Genomic DNA, 24,843 nt, shown 5'->3' on the forward strand with positions numbered 1-24,843 from the left:
CAAGTGCCGCTGTTTCTCGGCGCCTACGTTGGAGAAGACGACCCTTCAAGCAAGTCCTCATCAGACTGATAAGTGTTCTTTTTCTCAGGAAATCCCGCTTAATTCTGTTGCACTGTGTGACTCCCATAATTTGCACCGTTATCTTTTCAGTTCATATTCTACTGTTTTCTCCCTGCGAGGAGAATATTGTCCCTGTTAATAAATTCCCCCCAACAGTTGGTCTGTCTGTTCCGTGGTGACATACTCAACCCTGCACCCTAATACATGTGTGCATATACATGTGTGTGCGTGGAGCATATCAGTGAAGAAGCAGGAAAAGTGATTACAGTTTGCTGACCCTTCACAACCCCTAAATGGAAGCGAGCAGCTACAGGAGATCAACTTTATTTTATCCTTGTAGCCACACTTTGTTAGAAACCCACATATATTTAACCCCTTCACGCCGTGGCCCTTTTTACGCTTTCGTTTTTTCGCTCCCCTCCTTCCCAGAGCCATAACTTTTTTATTTTTCCATCAATATGGTCATGTGAGGGCTTATTTTATTTTTTTGCGGAACGAGTTGTACTTTTGAACAACACCATTGGTTTTACCATGTCTTGTACTAGAAAACAGGAAAAAAATTCCAAGTGTGGTGAAATTGCAAAAAAAAGTGCAATCCCACACTTATGATTCTCCATGTCATTTTGAGTTCATAGACACCAAACATGACTAGGTTTTTTTTTATCTACTTGGTGAAAAAAAAAAGAGCGCTATTTTCCGAAACTCGTAGCGTCTCCATTTTTCGTGATCTGGGGTCGGGTGGGGGCTTATTTTTTACGTCCCGAGCTGACGTTTTTAATGATACCACTTTTGTGCAGATACGTTCTTTTGATCGCCCGTTATTGCATTTTAATGCAATGTCGCGGCAACAAAAAAAAACGTAATTCTGGTGTTTCAAATTTTTTTCTCACTACGCTGTTTAGCGATCAGGTTAATGCTTTTTTTATTGATAGATAGCGCGATTCTGAACGCGGCGATACCAAATATGTGTAGGGTTGATTTTTTTTGTTTGTTTTATTTTGAATGGGCAAAAGGGGTGTGATTTAAACTTGTACTTTTTTTTAGTTTTTTTCATATTTTTAAAACTTTTTTTTTTTTAGCTTTTGCCATGCTTCAATAGCCTCCATGGGAGGCTAGAAGGCACCACTCGATCGGCTCAGCTACATAGCAGCGATCATCAGATCGCTGCTATGTAGCTAAAATGCAGGATTGCTATGAGTGATGACCACCGGAGCCCACATCAAAGGGGGAAACATGACATGTGGCGTACTAGTACGGCGCATGTCGTGAAGGGGTTAAAATAGTATTTACCAGCTGACGAGCATTATGACTGCAAGTAAATATTGCATTTTTGCTGACATGTTACCTGTAATAACTCTATAATGAAACAAATTAGCATTTTAATTCTTTACCATTTTCAAGATCTAATTTTCAGGTCAATGAACTAGAATATTCTTTCTCTGGAAACTTTTATAAGCACAAAGCCACACTATTACTATAGTGCAGAAATAAGAAAAAAGGCATGTAAATACATGCAGTTTTATTGAAAAATCACTGTACCGTACATAAAACAACTGAATCCTTGTTTTATATGTGATTGTCAATGCCTTCATTTTTTAATCAGTAGATACAGCTACAACATCCTGGCAGCTCTGACATGTTTTCTTGAATTATGATCCCAACTTACATAACTCATGTGAACGTGTGGGGAATATGAACATGAATTTCCCATTGTCTCTCATTTTAGTCTGAAATTTACCACATTAAATCAGAGGCTTGGGCGGCTTCTCTGCAATCCCCCATACTTTAAACTGTAGCTCAGCCTATAATGTATATACAGCACAATCTCGTTACGTCACCACCAGCAAATCAGCAGGACGTTCCTTTTTAACAATAGAATTATAAACTACAACTAAAGCACCAGAGAGATAAAGGAGAATATCAGGAAAGTTAATAAATATAGAAAATATTAGGAAATTGCGATCATCCTACTTCCCAATTTGTTTCCCTTTACAAAACAGATATTGTTTCCAGCACATCATAATCAGTGTTTTGCTACATGCAAAATATGGTATGTAATGACATTAATTAAATGTATAATTATGCTCTCTCTCTATATATATTTATATTACATACATATTATATATACACACACACCAAAAATATACGGTATACATAGACACCCATTAACAAGCAAATGTGAGAAAAGATCACAGTTTTCAAATATTTAATAACTTCCTCTGACAGTCATTTTCTTTGCGCACAATGTTTGCTGCAGACTTTTACTGTAGGGTTATGGGTTTGGTTTAGCTAGTTATAGATGAAATTCCTGGCCCTATTCCTGTATATTACCATATATGTTCTGCTACATATTTCCCCAATGTTACCTGCATTAGGCCAAACAAATAGTAGAATTCCAGATTAAAACACGACAGGACAAACAATCAATTCTTGTTCTGCAGCAATTAAAATTATCTGGGTCTATTGGATCATAAGGCAGATTCCTACTAATTACATAGAAAATAATGAAATGCATAACAAAAATCAAATCAGCAGCAATTGAAAATTTTGGAATACTTAAAAAATTTGATTTAGAAGCAACAGTTCTTTCTGTAATTGAATGTGTCATTAATTTGGAAGACAAATGGACATTGAATAATATGTTTATTTCGGAGTGGGGCCAATTCAGGGGAATAGACGTCTGCACTACAGAAATCAGAACTGTACGGTGAACAGAATCATTTTCTTCACTCCACATTTTTTTCCGCTTTTAATTTTTTTGTTCATGTCAAGAAGCATACATAGCAACATTCATGAAAATATGAAAATTATGCCATAGCAAGAGCTTGCTGGTTTAAAAAAAAAAAAAATGAAAAAGCAAAATAAAAAAATACCCAAATTGTGAAAAGTTAAGATATTAAGCTCCTTATACAAGTCGTGTCATACACAAAAAAAAGCTATTTTCTTGCAGCAATAACGGAAATTTGCAGGGAAATACTGTTTTAAACGTGTGGGGAGCCAGTTATGCAACTTTATTATGCCTGCTTACATAAGGAACTATTCCAACAATTAAAATACATCAGGGAATGAATCCACAAAGGTAAACTCCTCCTTTGTGAACACAGTGTTCTGTTGCCTCCGAGGTGCAGATGTTGCTCGGTTCAGATTCCAGCTGTGATGATGCAGCAAAGCTCTAGAATTAGAAATAATCTAAACGTGACAAAGGAATAATCTTAAAGTCATGATGTGAAAAGCTAATGGCGTGGTGAATGGAGAGGAGTGCCACTGTGTGGCTTCAGAAGCAGTGCCAGTGCAGCCATGCTGTGCACCGAGCAGACATTGCACTCTCCCCGGGGATACATAAATGCATGCTGCCAGGACCAGCCCCTTTGATAACTAGCTATGCTGAATTACTCAAACACTATCAAATTTTATTAAAACCTCATCAAGGGAAGAAATCAAATCACTTATTAAGCTCTACAATTATTGTAAAGCGAGCAGTTTAAATGAGAGGAGGAGATAATGACATTACTGGCTCAACTTAAAGAAATTCTCAACGGTACAATCCTGAGATGTTCTGTTGGCCTGAAATTTATGTAAATTGAATTCATCCATAATTAGTTATTACCCGCTGAGTAAAAATTAAAAAAAATAAAAAAAAAATGTTTTCTTAAACAATTAGTTCTTAAAGGCAATGCATTTTAATTGGAAATGGGCACTGTTCAGCAAAAGATTTTTATAAATAAAAATATAAAAAAATAAAGTGTATACCGTATGTATTGCATCGTCACCCGCACAATACCATAAGGTCAGCAAAAATATGTGTGGAAAGCCATACCAATAAGGTTGGATAAAGAAAAACATGACAAGATTTTTAGGTGTTCAGGGAAACTACTAGAACATAAAGCTTCAAAATAAACTGAGGGGGCCAAAAAGTCAAATAAACCCTCCCAAGGAGAGCATAATCGATAGCGTAATATGGGATTATATGTCACGTCTGCGGCCGGGCCTGATTATATTCCGCAGGCACATCATCTTGAAGTGCAAACAAGAGCGGTGTGTGCGCAGGACAGGCGTGCAACTGCATCTTAGGCGAGGAGGGTTCTGCTCTCCTCATCCGGGAGGTGAAATCCCTACTGAACAGCTGTAAACACTGCGTATTGCTACGGATGGAAGTTACAAACTTTGCTCACAATTCTAACCAAACAACTCAATATGTGAGTAATATGAAGGAAAAAAAACAACTCGTAATTGAGCGTAAAGTTTACATTTTCTTTACAACTGAGAGATCAGCAATGCTTTTTTCACAGGTTATACCATTTTATGAAAAAAAAGGAATAAGTAATCTAATCATGGAGTGTTCTAGCACATCCGATGTATAAGCAGATTATCCACATTAACTGTGGGTTTTATTTAATTTTACTATTTAAAAAAAAGGTATTTTGTTAGCAGTTTTGATCCACAAGAACTATTGCCAGAGATAGGATAGGTATAGATATGTTCAAAAATACCGTACCTTAATACTGCTGCTAAAACCGTAAAGAGAAAAAAAATCAAGTTTGATTCTAGCACGTGCCTCTCCCACAAGTGCTCCACAGATGGCCACTGAGGCCGAAGTGCTCCACAGATGGCCACAGGCTGAAGTGTTCCACAGATGGCCACTGAGGCTGAAGTGCTCCACAAATGGCCACTGAGGCTGAAGTGCTCCACAAATGGCCACTGAGGCTGAAGTGCTCCACAAATGGCCACTGAGGCTGAAGTGCTCCACAAATGGCCACTGAGGCTGAAGTGCTCCACAAATGGCCACTGAGGCTGAAGTGCTCCACAGATGGCCACTGAGGCTGAAGTGCTCCACAGATGGCCACAGGCTGAAGTGTTCCACAGATGGCCACTGAGGCTGAAGTGCTCCACAAATGGCCACTGAGGCTGAAGTGCTCCACAAATGGCCACTGAGGCTGAAGTGCTCCACAAATGGCCACCGAGGCTGAAGTGCTCCACAGATGGCCACCGAGGCTGAAGTGCTCCACAGATGGCCACCGAGGCTGAAGTGCTCCACAGATGGCCACCGAGGCTGAAGTGCTCCACAGATGGCCACTGAGGCTGAAGTGCTCCACAGATGGCCACTGAGGCTGAAGTGCTCCACAGATGGCCACTGAGGCTGAAGTGCTCCACAGATGGCCACAGGCTGAAGTGCTCCACAGATGGCCACAGGCTGAAGTGCTCCACAGATGGCCACAGGCTGAAGTGCTCCACAGATGGCCACTGAGGCCAAAGTGCTCCACACATGGCCACTGAGGCCAAAGTGCTCCACACATGGCCACTGAGGCCAAAGTGCTCCACACATGGCCACTGAGGCCAAAGTGCTCCACACATGGCCACTGAGGCCAAAGTGCTCCACACATGGCCACTGAGGCCAAAGTGCTCCACACATGGCCACTGAGGCCAAAGTGCTCCACAGATGGCCACTGAGGCTGAAGTGCTCCACAGATGGCCACTGAGGCTGAAGTGCTCCACACATGGCCACTGAGGCTGAAGTGCTCCACACATGGCCACTGAGGCTGAAGTGCTCCACACATGGCCACTGAGGCTGAAGTGCTCCACACATGGCCACTGAGGCTGAAGTGGTCCACACATGGCCACTGAGGCTGAAGTGGTCCACACATGGCCACTGAGGTTGAAAGTGTTCTGTAGATGGCCACTGAGGCTGAAAGTGTTCTGTAGATGGCCACTGAGGCTGAAAGTGTTCTGTAGATGGCCACTGAGGCTGAAGTGCTCCACAGATGGCCCCTAAGGCTGAAGTGTCACGTACATGGCAACTAAGGCTGAAGTGCCCCGTAGAAGAGCACAAAGGCAGAAGTGCCCTATAGATGGTTCCTAATGCTGAATTGCTGCATAGATTACCACTAAAGCTGAAATGTTCCATAGATGACCACTAAGGCTGAAGAGCTATCAGCTTTTAACCATAAAGGTTATTCCCTTCCCTCTAGTCTTGAGTGACAGCTGTAGCAGTTTCCTGATTGGATGTTACAGCCAACACTCAAAGGCATAATGGATAATTTGGGCAGCTCTCATTGCTGACAGCCAAGAGCACTTGTGACTTAGGGACTTTTTTGTGCACTTACAATAGTAGAATCCAACTTTACTTATTAATGTTGATCTGCGAATAGTACAATAAACGGTCTTTAAATATTTTTACATGTCTTTTACTTAGCACCTTCTGAAACTTATAGGATGGACAGACTTCTTTAAACCACAATATTTTTATCGACCACAAATATGGTATGGCCATTTTGCATGACCTAATACTGGGTCTCGGTCTGAATGAGTCTACATTCACACATCTATGTACAGACTAGCTGCTGGTCTCCCGAGTCAAACTCAACAGTCTTCTACATATAGAATGATGTTGTGTTCAGGTCAGGAGACCCATCTACTCAAACAGCAACACACAGATGTGTAAATATAGCCCCAAAACAATTTGTTTGGTTTAGCTTCTTCTCTAGTGTCCTGCCAGTCGGTGCATACTGGAAAATAATGCTAGGTAGCTTTAGTCTTGAGAGTATATGTAAGGAGGAGATGCTTCCAACATCTTACAAAGAGCCTTCGGAGCGTGCACAGAAAGCTAAGGTGTGCTCATTAATGTCAACTGCTGCTTTCCTTTACATATAAATGAAAGAAAAGTTACCAGTAGAGTGTTACCCATATAAGGCATTTATGGGCTGTATAAATAGAAGACATCAAATTGTTAGTTGCCTATAACATAACGATTCCTTTCCTTGGACTGCCTTCATTGCTTGTGATGTAATTGACTAAATTCTATGCACTTGCTTCCACAAATTCTATTTTCAAATGGTTTTTCCATTGTACCACTGGAAAAAGTTTCCTATAAAAAAAAGGCGCAAGCAAGAAAAACAAAATCTGCTGACACCAACATGTAGATATGACACATGTATGTGCAGGCTTATTCTTACTTTACGGGACACACACTAGAAGCCACCGATACTCTCTGATCAGGTCCATGGAGGTTGATCTTTCCTAGACATTATTACTTTCAGTATTCCTAAACTCTGGAAAAAGATCATTTACAATTACAAGTACTAGTGGGCAGTAATTAGCATATATACATATTATCCCACCAGCCACAGGGCCTAGTTCCTCCCTTTAAGCAATAATCAATTTATGTGCCACACAATGCATATACGAATCCTCAAGAGAGACTTCAGCGGAGATGGAAGATCCTTAATCATGTGCCGTGTGCTTTTGTCTCCACTATACTTGCACTATTTGTAGCTGCATAATGGATATCCAATACAGCTCATTACAGACAATAAGAAAATAAATCACTATATTGACATATGTCTTCATTATGACAGTTAACTGCAGCAAAGGGTTTTTATTACAAAAAGGGAAGTGACCGCTTGTGGGAGAGTGAAGCGCAGCTGGGAGCCCATTACCTCCCCTCCTCTCTTACTGCTCTATATTGTGGTTTGCCACAACAGACAATGACATTATGGATCAGTATGTAAAATCCGAGATGTACTTACCAAGAAACTCCCAAATGCAGAATTAAATATAGCAGCAGCCTGTAGGAAAATAAATAGCAATGCTGATTAATACACTTTTATATATAAAAATATTGAACATAGAAATTATAGAAAAGTTGTTACGATAATGGTGATATACAAGGGAGTGTTATTAATTATTCGTGATTTTCCATTAGGTTTTTTTTTTTCAACCACTAGTTTTGCAAACTTTCCATACAACTTTTTGGTACACAGGCTAGTGTTTAATATTTTGATTTTTCAATAGTTGTATTTCATTTTTGTTATGCCATTGACTAATCTCTAAAAAAAACATTGAAATGGACATAACAGAAGAAGTGGTTACGAATATAGTAATAATCATGGGAATGTTATTATTCAATATTTTACATATGAAGACCTGTCCCTGACCAATAAGTCCACATTCATAAATTAAGATAAAAGGCACACAGTACAGGTTTTGGTATAGCAATATTATGTACGTTGGATTTACTGAATCTTTAAAGCACTCCCATCAAAACTTATCCTCTTAATATACTGCAATCATATTATATCATTATATATTACTAGATGGTGGCCCGATTCTAACGTATCGGGTATTCTAGAATATGTAGGTAGTATATAGCACAGGCTACGTACTATATGGCACAGTGACGTAGTATATAACACAAGCGACGTAGTATATAACAGAGCTACATAGTATATAAGAGAGCTATGTAGTATGTAACAGCGTGCGTAGTATATAGCAGAGCTGTGTAGTATATAACACAGACACGTAGTATATAACATAGCCACGTAGTGTATTGCACAGCTGCGTAGTGTATTGCACAGGCAAGTAGTATATTGGTCAGCCACGTAGTATATAGCAGAGCCACGTAGTATATAACAGCCACGTCGTATATCATAGTATATTGCACTGCCACGTAGTATATAACAGAGCCACATAGTATATTGCACAGTCGACGTAGTATATAACAGAACTGACACAGCCACATAGTATATTGCACAGCTACGTAGTATATAGCACAGAGCACGTAGTATATTGCACAGCCACGTAGTATATTGGACAGTCATGTTGTATATTGCCCAGCTACATCATATATAGCACAGAGATGTAGTATATAACAGAGCACACGCAGTATGTAACACAGCCCACGTAGTATATGGCAACTAGCCATTGAACCCTTTCTACGCCCGGGTGGCGAGCATTTATATTGGTATATGGTCTCCATCCTGGTATGTGCTGCTCCATCCTGCGTCCCCATCCTGTCATGAGCTGCTCCATCCTGCACCCCCATCCTGTCATGTGCTGCTCCCATCCTGCGCACCCATTCTGACATGTGCTGCTCCCATCCTGCACCCCCATTCTGACATGTGCTGCTGCTGCCATCCTGCGCCCCCATTCTGTCATGTGCTGCTGCTGCCATCCTGCGCCCCCGTTCTGTCATGTGCTGCTCCCATCCTGCACCCCTGTTCTGTCATGTGCTGCTCCCATCCTGCGCCACCGCTCTGTAATTTGCTGCTCCCATCCATATGCCCCATACGCTGCTCCATAAAGGTTTATGGCCCCCATAAGATGCTCCATATTATATGCCCCGTACACTGCTCCATAAATGTTTATGGCCCCCATAAGATGCTCCATAGTATATGCCCCCGTACACTGCTCCATTATGGTTGATGGCACCCATAAGATGCTCCATAGTATATGCCCCCGTACACTGCTCCATTATGGTTGATGGCCCCCATAAGATGCTCCATATTATATGCCCCCGTACACTGCTCCATTATGGTTGATGGCCCCCATAAGATGCTCCATATTATATGCCCCCGTACACTGCTCCATTATGGTTTATGGCCCCCATAAGATGCTCCATATTATATGCCCCCGTACACTGCTCCATTATGGTTGATGGCCCCCATAAGATGCTCCATATTATATGCCCCCGTACACTGCTCCATTATGGTTGATGGCCCCCCATAAGATGCTCCATATTATATGCCCCCGTACACTGCTCCATTATGGTTGATGGCCCCCATAAGATGCTCCATATTATATGCCCCCGTACACTGCTCCATAAAGGTTTATGGCCCCCATAAGATGCTCCATAATATATGCCCCCGTACACTGCTCCATTATGGTTTATGGCCCCCATAAGATGCTCCATAATATATGTCCCCATACACTGCTCCATTATGGTTGATGGCCCCCATAAGATGCTTCATATTATATGCCCCCGTACACTGCTCCATTATGGTTGATGGCCCCCATAAGATGCTCCATAATATATGCCCCGTATGCTGCTGCGATATATAAAAAAAATACGATACTCACCTATTGTCGCTGGGTGCTGAGTGCTGGGGGGCCTGAGCAAGTGGGGACACCGGCGCGCTGTGGGGGTCAGGTGCCGGTATCGCTGCCAGCTCAGGCCCCCGACACTTGCTATACTCACTTGTTTGTCCCGTTCCAGCGCTGCCCGCCGCTTCTTCCGGCTCCTCTGGCTGTGACTGTTCAGTCAGACGGCGGCGCGCATTAAGCGCGTCATCGCACCCTCTGAACGTCACAGCAGAGGACCGGGACACGGAGACGGAGCCGCACGCAGCGCTGGAACGGGGGACAGGTGAATATACTTACCCTCCTGGCGGTCCCTGCCTCTCCTTTGGAGATCGCGGTGTGCGTTCAGTGTTCACGCATACCGCGATCTCCTGGGAGCGTCACTCTGTGGGGTCCAGACTGTGCCGGCGCTTGCGCAGTCTATAAAGGCTTCGGACAGAGTGACGCTCCCAGCGTTATATTATAGATGTGGGCACTATATGCGTGGTTAAAAAAAGACAAAAAAAAAATAAACATATACTCACCTTCCGAAGACCCCTTGAAGTCCTGGCGCCTGTGTGCGGTGCACGCGGCAGCTTCCGGTCCAAAGTCTGGTATGAGCGCAGGACCTGTGATGATGTCGCGGTCACATGACCGTGACGTCATGGCAGGTGCTTCTCGCATAGCATCCTTGGCACCGTAACCTGCCGCTTGCACTGCCGAGGACAGCAGGCGACGTCGGAGGGTGAGAATAACCTTTTTTTATATATTATTATTAATTGCAACATTAGATCGTTTTACGATTGATGCTGCATATGCAGCATCAATAGTAAAAAGATGGTCACACAGGGTTAATAGTAGCGTTAACGGAGTGCATTACACCGCGGTCCGTTAACTCTGGCATTAACCATGTGTGTGCGCTCAGCGCTGACTGCAGGGTAGTAAAGCAGCGGCCATTTCACTGCCAGACTATGACCGTCGCTGATTGGCCGTGGCAATGGTCATGGGCGTTTTGCCACGACCAATCAGCGACTTGGATTTCCATGACAGACAGAGGCCGCGACCAATAAATATCCGTGATAGACAAAGACAGACAGACGGAAGTGACCCTTAGACAATTATATAGTAGATCTCTGGCGGTCACAATAAAAATTAGTGGAACAGATGTGCTCATGATTGACCATCGCTCTTCCCACAGAGCCCTTCAGAGCCCTGTTCTCTGGATCAGCAAAGGTCCCAATGGCAAGACCCCCAGTAATTAGGAAGCTTTGCAGTATCCAATGGATAGGAAATAACTTACACATGGGTGAATACGGCTGGAAGCTCACAAGGGTAGAGTCCTTCAATTGACCAATGCCTACCCATGTACTGTATATGTAATAACACCATAAGTCATCCCTGTGATCAAAGGAGATTTAGCATATTTTTCCTTCAAGGAAGCTGGGAATAACTCTTCGCTCATCAATATGGCCAGTGCGACATGAAATGCAATCTAGCGTCTCCCACAACGCAATCACAAAGTATAGAAATCAATGTAAAAACCAGGAATGTCCACAGTTACCGATCTCCTTCGGGTTCATTCTAGTTCCATTGTGTTTTTTGGAATAATACCTAACGAGAATGATCATCACAGTAGTAAGTTGTAAAGGTGAGCGCTCTGCCTCCTATGGATTACACTGTCACTCTGATCTCCTTTTGTGCAGCATCACTATTCAGAAACCTCTGTGTAGCTCTAGCCCTAGGCAGTCAATGGTCCTTCAGCTGCGGTGGGACGAGAAATATCAACATGCCCTGACAACCTTTCACAATGCTGCTCCGAGATTTTCATTTGATACTAAAAGACTGGTTGCATGTTGCTAAGAAACAACCCCATCCACTAATACGTGACCCACACACTCACTTATCCCAAGTTTTGTAACTGGGAACCGACTTATCACTAGGGAAAATTATATACGGTAGATGTTACTTCCTAATCGTATATGGATTTAAGGACAGGCCATTGCCAGCTCTGTTGAAGCACAAAGTAAAAAAAAAAAAAGGTAGTGGGGTGAACATTAATGTTTCTTATTCAAGAAATTAAATAGTTAAAATATAATGCTCTCCTAGGCTCAAATATCCAGTAGATGAGCCAGTGCTGTAACATCACATTACATTCTACGGGGGCGCTCGGGTCGGTCCAATTCGAGTGATCCAAATCTGAATTTTTTTTTTACCTGACATATTAGGACATTTATTTTGTTAGGTGCTTTTTTGAAGTCCTACTTTAGTGAATTAAAAATACAGTAAGTTTTGAATTTTGATTAATGTTTTATTGATTTCTAAAGTTTGGAAAAAGCTTGGATTTTGGCCTTGTATGACTATCTTAATTCTACCACAAGATATGATGAAAAAGGTGAAGAGATGGGAAAGGCGCCATTTTGTTCAGAATTGTACATTCTTTAATTTGATATATCACAAGGCTGTTTGTTGATATTTTGTTTTTGAGAAGTCACATTTTTATGAGCGATTTCAGATAAACTTTAAAAAAAAATGCATATGCGATACTTGTGTTTTTGGTTACATTTGTTCAGTGATTCAGACTGGCATATTTGTAAAATCATATTTCGAAGCATGATTTTCTAAATCCAGCTATCATAATCAAATAGGTTTAACCCCTTAGTGACAGAGCAAATTTGGTACTTAATGACCGAGCCAATTTTTACAATTATGACCACAGTCACTTTATGATGTTATAACTCTGGAACGCTTCAACGGATCCCGCTGATTCTGAGAATGTTTTTTCGAGACATATTGTACTTCATGTTAGTGGTAACATTTCTTTGATATTACTTGCGATTATTTATGAAAAAAATGGAAATATGGCGAAAATTTTTAAAATTTTGCAATTTTCAAACTTTGTATTTTTATGCCCTTAAATCAGAGAGATACCGTATGTCACGAAAAATAGTTAATAAATAACATTTCCCACATGTCTACTTTACATCAGCAGAATTTTGGGAGCAACATTTTTTTTTTTTTTATTAGGGAGTAATAAGGGTTAAAAGTTGACCAGCAATTTCTCATTTTTACAACACCTTTTTTTTTTTTTCAGGGACCACATCACATTTGAAGTCATTTTGAGGGGGCTATATCATAGAAAATACCTAAGTGTGACACCATTCTAAAAACTGCACCACTCAAGGTGCTCAAATCCCCATTCAAGAAGTTTATTAACCCTTTACGTGCTTCACAGGAACTGAAACAATGTGGAAGGAAAATATGAACATTTTAACTTTTTTTTGCAAACATTTTACTTCAGAACCATTTTTTTTTTATTTTCACAAGTGTAAAAACAGAAATGTAACCATAAATTTTGTTGTGCAATTTCTCCTGAATACGCCGATACCCCATATGTGGGGGTAAACCACTGTTTGGGCGCACCGCAGAGCTTGGAAGAGAAGGAGCGCCGTTTGACTTTTTCAATGCAGAATTGGCTGGAATTGAGATCGGACGCCATGTCACGTTTAGAGAGCCCCTGATGTGCCTAAACAGTGGAAATGCTCCACAAGTGACACCATTTTGGAAAGTAGACCCCTTAAGGAACTTATCTAGATGTGTGGTGAGCACTTTAAACCCCCAAGAGCTTCACAGAAGTTTATAACGTAGAGCCGTAAAAATAAAAATCGCATTTTTTTCTACAAAAATGATCTTTTTGCCCCCAAATTTTTATTTTCACAAGGGTAACAGGAGAAAGTAGACCACAAAAGTTGTTGTGCAATTTTTCCTGAGTACGACAATACCCCATATGTGGGGGTAAACCACTGTTTGGGCGCACCGCAGGGCTTGGAAGAGAAGGAGTACCGCTTTACTTTTTCAATGTAGTATTGGCTGGAATTGAGATCGGACGCCATGTCGCGTTTGGAGAGCCCCTGATGTGCCTAAACAGTGGGAACCCCCCCCCCCACAAGTGACACCATTTTGGAAACTAGACCCCTTAAGAAACTTATCTAGATGTGTGGGGAGCACTGTAAACCCCCAAGTGCTTCACAGAAATTTATAAAGTAGAGCCGTGAAAATAAAAAATCCTTTTTTTTTCCCCTCAAAAATGATTTTTAGACTGCAATTTTTTATTTTCTCAAGGGTAACAGGAGACATTGGACCCCAAAATCTGTTGACCAGTTTGTCCTGAGTATGCGGATACCCCATATGTGGGGGGGGGGGAGGGCACTGTTTGGGCACCCATCGGGGCTCGAAAGGGAAGGAGCGTCGCTTGGAATGCAGACTTTGATGGGATGGTCTGGGGGCGTCATGTTGCATTCAAGTGCTTCACAGAAGCTTATAATGCAGAGTTGTGAAAATAAAAAATATTTTTTTTTCCACAAACAAGATTTTTAGCCCCCAAGTTTTTATTTTCATAAGGGTAACAGGAGAAATTGGACCCCAAAAGTTGTTGTCCAATTTATCCCGGGTACGCTGATGCCCCATATGTGGGGGGGGTAAACCACTGTTTGGGTGCACAACAGAGCTCAGAAGGGAGGGAGCACCATTTGACTTTTTGAGCGCAAAATTGGCTGTCATGTTTGGAGACCCCTGATGTACCTAAACAGTGGAAACCCCCCAATTCTAACTCCAACCCTAACCCAAACACACTCCTAACCCTAATCCCAACCCGATCCATAATCCTAATCACAACCCTAACGATGATCACAACCCTTACCCCAAAACAACCCTAATCTCAACCCTAACCATAATCAAAACCCTAAATCCAACACACCCCTAATCCTAATCTCAACCCTAACCTCAAACCTAACCCTAATCCCAATACACTCCTAACCCTAATCCCAACCCTAACCCTGATCTCAAACATAACCCTAATGCCAACCCTAACCCTAATACCAACCCTAATCCAAACCCTAACCCTAACTCTAACCTTAACTTTAGCCGCAACCCTAGCCCTAACTTTAACCCCAACCCTAACCCTAGCCCTAACTTTAGCCCTAACCCTAACCCTAACTTTAGCCCCAACCCTAGCCCTAACCCTACCCTAAGGCTACTTTCACACTTGCGTCATGTGGCATCTGTCGCAATCCGTCGTTTTGGCAAAAAACGGATCCAGCAAATGCGCCCACAGGATGCTTTCTTTGTCCATAGACTTGTATTGCCGACGGATCGCCACACGTCGCGTCCGTCGTGCACTGGATCAGTTGTGCTTTGGCGGACAGTCGTCACAAAAAAAGTTCAATGTAACTTTTTTTGTACGTCGCGTCCGCCATTTCCGACCGCGCATGCGTGGCCGTAACTCCGCCCCCTCCTCCCCAGAACATAGACTGGCCAGCGGATGCATTGAAAAACTGCATCCGCTGCCCACATTGTGCACAATTTTCACAACAAAGCGTCGGGCCGACGCATTGCGACGGCCCCGTACCGACACAAGTGTGAAAGAAGCCTAACCCTAGCCCTAAATTTAGCCCCAAGCCCAAATTTAGCCCCAACCCTAACCCTAAATTTAGCCCCAAACCTAAATTTAGCCCCAACCATAACCCTAAATTTAGCCTCAACCCTAAATTTAGCCCCACCCCTTACCCTAAATTTAGCCCCAACCCTAACCCTAAATTTAGATCCAACTCCTCTAGCTGCCGGTCGGCAGATCATGGCGGGCGCACTGAGCATGCGCCCGCCATTTTCTTACGGCATGAAGAAGCCAGTGGGCAGGAGGGGACGCAGGAGGACCCAGGGACATCGGTAAGTATAACAGGGTCCCCGAATCCTCCTATTTCTCTATCCTCTGATGTGCGATCACATCAGAGGACAGAAAATAACACATTGCTTTTTTTTTTTTTGCGGCCGCCGGTAAACAGTTAATTACCGGCGATTGCAAAACAGGGGTCGGTAAAAACCGACCCCAATCATGTTCTTTGGGGGTAGCCGAGACCCCAAAGATCTTTTTTTGGCTGGAAAATGATGGCGGCGCCCATCGGGAGCCACGAGGAGCTCTGGGGGAGACAGGTGAGTATCGGGGGGCTATTGGGGACCCCATTTCTCTGTCCTCTGATGTGCAATCACATCGGAGGACAGATAAATTAAATGGGAAATATCGTTTGTTTCTTTTTGCGACCGCCGGTAAACGGTTAATTACCGGCCATAGCAACTCGGGGGTCGGTAAAAAAAAACCCAAATCATGTTCTCTGGGGTCACGGTTACCCCCGGCAACCGAGACTCCAGAGAAAATCCGACTCTGGGGGGCGCTATTCACTTTTTCCACAGCGCCGTTAATTAACAGCGCTGTGGTTTAAGTACCCTTAACTGCCGCCGTTAAAAGGCGTATCGGCGGTCATTAAGGGGTTAATACTAAATAAAAGAATCCATATTTTGACACCTTTTTTAAATATACATGCAACTTTTTTTATTATTACGTCACTAGACATGTCCTTTTTAAAGTTAAGAAACAATCCCATTACATAGGGAGCACGTTTCTACCTGCAGAAACGTCTTCAATAAATCTGCCACAAGAATGAGTAGAATTGTGAATATACTAATTAAAACCTTAGCATACTAATGAATGCGATACAGGAGATAATGAAAAAAGGAGTACAATCTTAACGCACTACAAAACTGTGTTCTAATGTAAAATGTCACTCCCATATTTATTCTGCATTAGTTTTCAGCTGCCAGATGCTAACAGAACAGTTTTCACTGATGTCTGTTTTAACGCACACAGAACACAGATCTAGAAAGGGGATTGTATTCTCTTACAAAAAAAGTAATTTGAAAAAATACCACAAGGGGGCAACATCAAATGAGGATTTCTGCATGAAAGGGAACTTTATCACTCTTTAATCTGTATTCATGTGGTCACATGGCCTGATTAAAAGAAGTTGCCTCACTTCTTAAATGGTTAAAATTGTAATGTGCATGGAGACTCTACAGAACAACAGACTTTAAACCATGGCTCCATCAAGAGGAATATAGATTTGCCATTCTACAGGATGCCAGCTTAAGTGACCCTAGCTGGAAGAATACAGATCTGCTCCATTGACCATGACTACACCCATGGAGATGTTCAGAGAAGCCAGGATGGGACAATCAGGTCACCTGGCCATGTACCTCAATGGACTGTCAGCTTCCTAAGCTTGTGTTACCTCCTCTGTGGGAGCCTGCCAAAACTTGGGTGCCACTGGTGGGGGTAGTTGGCCCAGGAACCCCCGAAGTTGAAGCTGATCTAATCCGGGTGAGTCAGCGGAAGGGAGAGACTGTAATTTGCACCATCTTGGGTATTTGCTGGGACAGTTCTACATGTTATTGTCCGTTAGTGGTTCAATAAATTGCCATACATTTTTACCTTTCATAAAAATAATAATAATTGCAATATGTTTGTATAGACAAGCAACTTTGCAACCTACCTTTTATTAAAAATGTTCTCCATTCACAAGAATGGATAGATTTGTCCGTAGTACATCTTTCTCTGAGATTTAATGCAATGTGCTTCACAATGAACTAAACACTGATCTAACTATGGGTACGCTCACAGGAGCATAAAACACGGAAGAGCGCCATCTCATGTTTTATCGGATAGCACTAGGACCAATATTATTCTATGGGGCAGTGAAGATCAGCGATTAGTTTCCCATGCCGACTCGGCATGAGAAAACTTCCACAGTATGCTGCGGCGATGGCTCAGATGTTCGGATCACGCGCCCCATACAAGTCTATGAATGAGTATGAAACATTGGACTGCACTCGGATGTCATACCAGTGCAGTCCAATGTACGAGCACAGAGACCATGGAAAAGAACGAGAAATTGTGTTCATCTCCTCTGCCCCTGTGCGGCGGTTCTCTCTAGAGTTGAGCAAATTTTTCAGCGGTGAATATTGTTTTTGTAATATTAGCCAAACGTCGTTGGAGTCAATGGTAATAGAAATGAACAAATATGTTCGGAACCGATCAAACATAAATTTGGCACGAATATGGCAAATTCAGATTCGACCACCAAATCCGAATATATTCGCTCATCTCTAGTTCTCTCATGCAAGAGAACTGGATCACACTCAGATGACACTTGGTTCACACTCAGAGTTTGATCTAAGTGTCCGTAGCTTAATCAGCCCGATTCACTCGCATGAGAGAATCGACGCCAGTGTGAGCGTACCCCAAAACTTTAAAACAGGTAGGTGAGTGCAGCAAACATCAATGGATAATATATCATCACTGAGGACGTCTCAAGACTTAGGATGTCACATATGGATGACGTCACAACAAACATGTTGTTCACAGTGCGTAATACATGTGTAAGAGCTCAATGCACATGATGAAAATATTAAAGTTACCATCCACCATGGAAAATTACTATACATATCTGATATATAGCCACCCTACCTGATGCCCTCCTTTTACCTCCCGCTGCCTCCTCTGCTCAGATCAGAGTTCCATTCCTCCTGCATTAGCAGAATTATCCCACAGAACAGGAAATGCAGGGGAGGTGCAATTTAGAGCTTGCTCACATACGGCTTTTTTTTTAGTACACTGGTTTTTTTTTTAAGGCTAAAAAAGGTGGCACTTTACAATGCCAGAAAAAGGAATGAGATTTCTGTAACCTCATTCACACGCTGCTTATTTTTTCCTTAGGGATTTGACCAACATTTTTTTTTTTTTTTAAATGTGCAGCATGTCAGTCCTTAGTCTTTTTGCAGCACATTTCACCCAAATAAATGGGGGGGGGGATGCAAAACATAAATGCAAGTAAAAATGTGTTGAAAACTAGCATATTTTATGAGTGTTTTTCTGCCAACTCTCTGGTTTTTGGTGCAGATGTGTTAGATTTGTCACTGCATTTTCCATGTGACTGCTGCAGCCATCAGGAAGAATAGAATGTCAATCTGAGGCAAGGGAAATCGAATGCACCAGATAGGGGGACTATAGATGAGATGTATAGTCATTTTTAGTCCTGGGGTGGAGGGTCACTACCTTCTTACTGTAGAAACACTATTTTGGGTTTAATATATATACCGTATACACTGCTAAAAAAAATAAAGGGAACACTAAAATACCACATCCTATATATCACTGAATGAAATATTCTAGTTGCAAATCTTTATTCATTACATAGTGGAATACGTTGAGAACAATAACACCTAAAAATGATCAATGTAAGCCAAAATTAATATCCCATGAGGGTCTAGATTTGGAATGGCACTCAATATTAAAAGAGAAAAATCAAATTACAGGCTGATCCAACTTCAGTGGAAATGCCTCAAGACAAGGAAATGATGCTCAGTAGTTTGTGTGGCCTCCATGTGCCTGCATGACCTCCCTACAACGCCTGGGCATGCTCCTGATGAGGCAGCAGATGTTCTCCTGAGGGATCAGTCAACTCCTGGACAGTTTGTGGTGCAACATGGCATTGGTGGATGGAACGAGACATGATGTCCCAGAGGTTATCGATTGGATTCAGGTTTGGGGAACGGGCAGGCCATTGTATAGAATCAACACAGTCACCATGCAGGAACTGCCGACTCACTTCAGTCACACGAGGTCTAGCATTGTCATGCATCAGAAGGAACCCAGGGCTCACGGCATATGGTCTCACAATGGACGTCAGGCCCTCATACCACCCTCATGGAGTCTGTTTCTGACAGCTTGAGCAGACACATGGATGCTAGATTTCATTTTGAAGGGCTCTGGCACTGTTCCTCCTTGTACAAAGGAGGGGGTAGTAGTCCTGCTGCTAGGTTGTTGCCCTCCTACGGCCCCCTCCATGTCTCTTGGTATCTGTTGCATGCTCTGGACACTGTGCCGACAGGCACAGCAAACCTTCTTGTTACAGCTTGCCTTCATATACCATCCTGGATAAGCTCCACTTCCATAGCAACTTCTGTGGTGAGAGAACAGACAAAATGCAAAAGTGACCAAAACAGCCAAAAACGGATGAGAACAGAGAAATGGCCTCTGGTCATCCCCCTGGTTATCTTGCCAATACCATTTGCACAACAGCAGGAGAAATTGATTAACAATCAGTGTTGCTTCCTTAAGGTACAGTCACACTAAGCGACGCTGCAGCGATACCGACAACGATGTCGATCGCTGCAGCGTCGCTGTTTGGTCGCTGGAGAGCTGTCACACAGACAGCTCTCCAGCGACCAACGATCCTGAAGTCCCCGGGTAACCAGGGTAAACATCGGGTTACTAAGCGCAGGGCCGCGCTTAGTAACCCGATGTTTACCCTGGTTACCATTGTAAATGTAAAAAAACAAACACTACATAATTACATTCCCGATGTCTGGTCATGTCCCTCACCTTCAGCTTCCAGCACTGACTGAGCGCCGGCCGTAAAGTACAGCGGTGACGTCACCGCTGTGCTTTGCTTTACGGCTGGCCGGCGCTCACCAGTCAGTGCGGGAAGCTGAAGGCGAGGGACATGACCAGACACCGGGAATGTAAGTATGTAGTGTTTGTTTTTTTACATTTACAATGGTAACCAGGGTAAACATCGGGTTACTAAGCGCGGCCCTGCGCTTAGTAACCCGATATTTACCCTGGTTACCAGTGACGACATCGCTGAATCGGCATCACACACGCCGATTCAGCGATGTCAGCGGGAGATCCAGCGACAAAATAAAGTGCTGGACTTTCCCCAGCGACCAACGATCTCCCAGCAGGGGCCTGATCATTAGTCGCTGTCACACATAACGATTTAGTTAACGATATCGTTGCTACGTCACAAAAAGCAACGATATCGTTAACGATATCGTTATATGTGACGGTACCCTAACTGGACAGATTCATCTCACAGAAGTGTGATTGACTTGGAGTTACATTGTGTTGTTTAAGTGTTCCCTTTACTTTTTGAGCAGTGTATAATACGTGTATATATATCTGTATGCATGTAGCTGTATGTATGTATGTATGTATGTATGTATGTAGCTGTATGCATCAGTGTTCCCCAACTCTGGTCCTCGAGAGCCACCAACAGGTCATGTTTTCAGGATTTACTTAGTATTGCACAGGTGATAATTGCATCACATGCACAGGTTATTGAATTATAATATATATATTTGCCTAAGGGGTACTTCTGTCTGTTTCTAACTTCCGTCTGTCTGTAACGGAAATCCAGGGTTGCTGATTGGTCGCGAAAAATCAGCGAGATTGGGTTGGGATTAAAACACCGCTTCACTTTTTACTATTGATGCTGCCTATGCAGCATCAATAGTAAAAACATAAAATGTTAAAAATAATACAAAACATTATATTCTCACCTTCCGAAGTCCGCGGCAGCCTTTCCCGCTCCTTGCGCTCCGGTCCCAAGAATGCATTGCAGTAATGACCCGATCACGTGGCGGTCTCGCGAGACCGTTACATGATCACGGGTTACTGCCGCTAGGCATTACTGGGAACGGAGCGTCACGAGGAGCATTGATAAATGGCCTGGGCTGGATCCGGGGGCCGACGGAAGGCGAGTATATAAGTATTTTTTATTTTATTTTTTTAACAGGGATATGGTGCCCACATATATACTGCGTGGCCTGTGCAATAGGCTGCGTGGCCTGTGCAATAGGCTGCGTGGCCTGTGCAATAGGCTGCGTGACCTGTGTGATATACTACGTGGGCTGTGCTATATACTACTGGGCTGTGCTATATACTACTGGGCTGTGCTATATACTACTGGGCTGTGTGTATATATATATATATATATATATATATATATATATATATATATATATATTTATTATACACACACTTGCTGAAGAGCCCGGCGTTGCCTGGGCATAGTTAATATCTGTGGTTAGTTATAGCACCTCACCTCTCTTATTTTCCCATCGCGTCTCTCATTTTCTCCCTCACGCCTCTCATTTCCCCCCTCACTCCTCTCATTCCCCCTAACACTTGACATTTCGACCTCACATCTGTCATTTTCCGATCACTCCACTATTTTCCCTCACACCTCTCATTTTCACCTCAGTATACATGTTTGTCATCTCCCTTATATATAGTATATACCTGTATGTCATCTCCTGTATATAGTATATACCTGTATGTCATCACGCCTGTATATAGTATATACCTGTATGTCATCTCTCCTGTAAATAGTATATACCTGCTGTATGTCATCTCCTCCTGCATATTGTATATACCTATGTGTCATCTCCTCCTGTATATAGTATATACCTGTATGTAATCTCCTCCTATATATAGTATATACCTGTATGTCATCTCCTGTATATAGTATATACCTGTATGTCATCTCCCAAGTATATATATATATATATATACACCTGTATTTCATCTCCCCTATAAATAGTATATACCTGCTGTATGTCATCTCCTCCTGTATATAGTATATACCTGTATGTCATCTGTTCTGTATATAGTATATACCTGTATGTCATCTCCTCCTATATATAGTATATACCTGAATGTCATCTCCCCTGTATATAGTATATACCTGCTGTATGTCATCTCCTCCTCTATATACCTATGTGTCATCTCTTTTATATAGTATATACCTGTATGTCATCTCCTCCTGTATATAGTATATACATGTAAGTCATCTCCTCCTGTATATAGTATATACCTGTGTGTGTCATCTGCTCCTATATATAGTATATATGTGTGTGTGTCATCTCCTCCTGTATATAGCATATACCTGTAAGTCATCTCCTCCTGTATATAGTATATACTTGTGTCATCTGCTCCTGTATATAGTATATACCGGTGTGTCATCTCCCCTGTATATAGTATGTACCTGTATGTCATCTCCTCCTGTATATAGTATATATGTGTGTCATCTCCTCCTGTATATAGTATATACCTGTAAGTCATCTCCTCCTGTATATAGTATGTACCTGTGTCATCTCCTCCTGTATATAGTATATATCTGTGTGTCATCTCCCCTGTATATAGTTTATATCTGTGTGTCATCTCCCCTGTATATAGTTTATATCTGTGCACCATCTCCCCTGTATATAGTATATATCTGTGTGTCATCTCCTCCTGTATTAGACCTCGTTCACGTTATTTGGTCAGTATTTTTTCCTCAGTATTTGTAAGCTAGGTTGGCAGCCTGATAAATCCCCAGCCAACAGGAAGCCCTCCCCCCTGGCAGTATATATTAGCTCACATATACACATAATAGACAGGTTATGTGACTGACAGCTGCCATATTTCCTATATGTTACATTTGTTGCTCTTGTAGTTTGTCGGCATATTAATCAGATTTTTATTTTTGAAGCATAATACCAGACTTGTGTGTGTTTTAGGGTGAGTTTCAGGTGTCAAGTTGTGTGTGTTGAGTTGTGTGTGGTGACATGCATGTAGCGACTTTTGTGAGAGGAGTTTTGTGTGGCAACATGCGTGTAGAAACTTTTTGTGTGTCGAGTTGCATGTGACAGGTTAGTGTAGCAAGTTGTGTGCAGCAAGTTTTGCGCATGGCGAGTTTTGCGCATGGCGAGGTTTATGTAAGGTGCGTTTTGAGTAGGCGCAAGTTTTGTGTGAGGCAACTTTTGCATGTGTTGCAACTTTTGTGCATGTGGCAATTTTTCCGCGTGTGCAAGTTTTGCATGTGGCTAGTTTCCATTAGGTGAGTTTTGCACGTGTGGCGAGTTTTGCATGTGGCGAATTTTGCGCGTGACGAGTTTTGAGCGGTGACTTTTATGTGGCGAGTTTCGTGTATGTGTGGTGAAATGTGTGCTGAGGGTGGTATGTGTTCAAGCACGTGGTAGTGTGTTCATATCCCCGTGTGTGGTGAGTATCCCATGTCGGGGCCCCACCTTAGCAACTGTACGGTATATACTCTTTGGCGCCATCGCTCCCATTCTTTAAGTCCCCCTTGTTCACATCTGGCAGCTGTCCATTTGCCTCCAACACTTTTCCTTTCACTTTTTCCCCATTATGTATATAGGGGTAAAATTGTTTGGTGAATTGGAACGTGCGGGGTTAAAATTTCGCCTCACAACATAGCCTATGACGCTCTCTGGGTCCAGACGTGTGACTGTGCTAAATTTTGTGGCTGTAGCTGCACACATACATTCAGCTTTATAAGATAGATAGATAGATAGATAGATAGATAGATAGATAGATAGATAGATAGATAGATAGATAGATAGATAGATAGATAGATAGATAGATAGATAGATAGATAGATAGATAGATTTTTTTTTACATAATCTATGAGGATGGTTAGAAACAGATGTCATCTTTATAACTTTGTGCTTCCCAGAAAATGCTGTATATACCGTATGTGCTTTATGCTTTTCTAATACATCTACATCAACACCAAAATAAACAGAGTTAAAGGGATTACAGGCACACAATTGAATATTCTGTCACTCCTCTTTACAGAAATGAAGTTGCTTTTGAGGAAGTGTGCTTTAATAAGAAGGGAGCGGGGACATTGATGAATGGGAATGACATGGAGGAGAGAGTATAAGCAGGACAATATGAGCATGTTACCAGGCCAAGGCCTATTTGTCACTGACTATCCTGAATGACTTCCACCTCTCATAAGGGGCCTATTATTCTGAAATTTAGTTATTACACTGCAGTTATTTGGACATATATTATGAAGGTGATGACAGAAATCTTCAGCATGCACTCTTTTTACATAAAGTTCACACCACGGTTCTCTCCAATTCTTAAGGGTGAATGGAATATTGCAAAGTAAGACTGGCTGAAATACACCCGGGCTTTTAAAAAGACTGTTTAAATGCATACAAAAGAATCCAGCACACCGTTCCACAAAGGATGGAGCTAATAGTTAAAGAAAAGTAGCCATAACCCAAACGTGCCTATAAAACACAAGTTAATGTGCTCCAATGACACACACATGGCTGCGGCACACAAATGCAGAAAGAGCAGAATTAAATTATAGTTTTTACATGAATGTGAACGCAATTATAAAACTGAAACAATATATAGTATCATTACACATAACATAATGAGAAACGAGCCTTGAGAAGTGCTATTGTAATAAGACAGGAGCA

General features: G+C 42.2%; 1 protein-coding gene across 2 annotated transcripts in view; it reads right to left on the reverse strand.

Moving 5' to 3' along the window:
- SLC10A7 (solute carrier family 10 member 7) overlaps window positions 1–24,843 on the reverse strand; it is a 305,476-nt gene that overhangs the window by 169,054 nt on the left and 111,579 nt on the right. The window contains exon 5 of one of the 2 annotated variants that reach the window (XM_069744033.1): window positions 7,584–7,622. In XM_069744033.1, coding sequence (XP_069600134.1) covers window positions 7,584–7,622 — 39 coding nt within the window. Of the gene's footprint in view, window positions 1–7,583; window positions 7,623–18,923; window positions 19,740–24,843 lie in introns of those variants that run through there. The other variant, XM_069744034.1, reaches the window with a different exon arrangement.

The sequence above is a fragment of the Ranitomeya imitator genome, chromosome 1 (genome assembly GCF_032444005.1).
Source record: "Ranitomeya imitator isolate aRanImi1 chromosome 1, aRanImi1.pri, whole genome shotgun sequence".
NCBI lineage: Eukaryota > Metazoa > Chordata > Amphibia > Anura > Dendrobatidae > Ranitomeya > Ranitomeya imitator.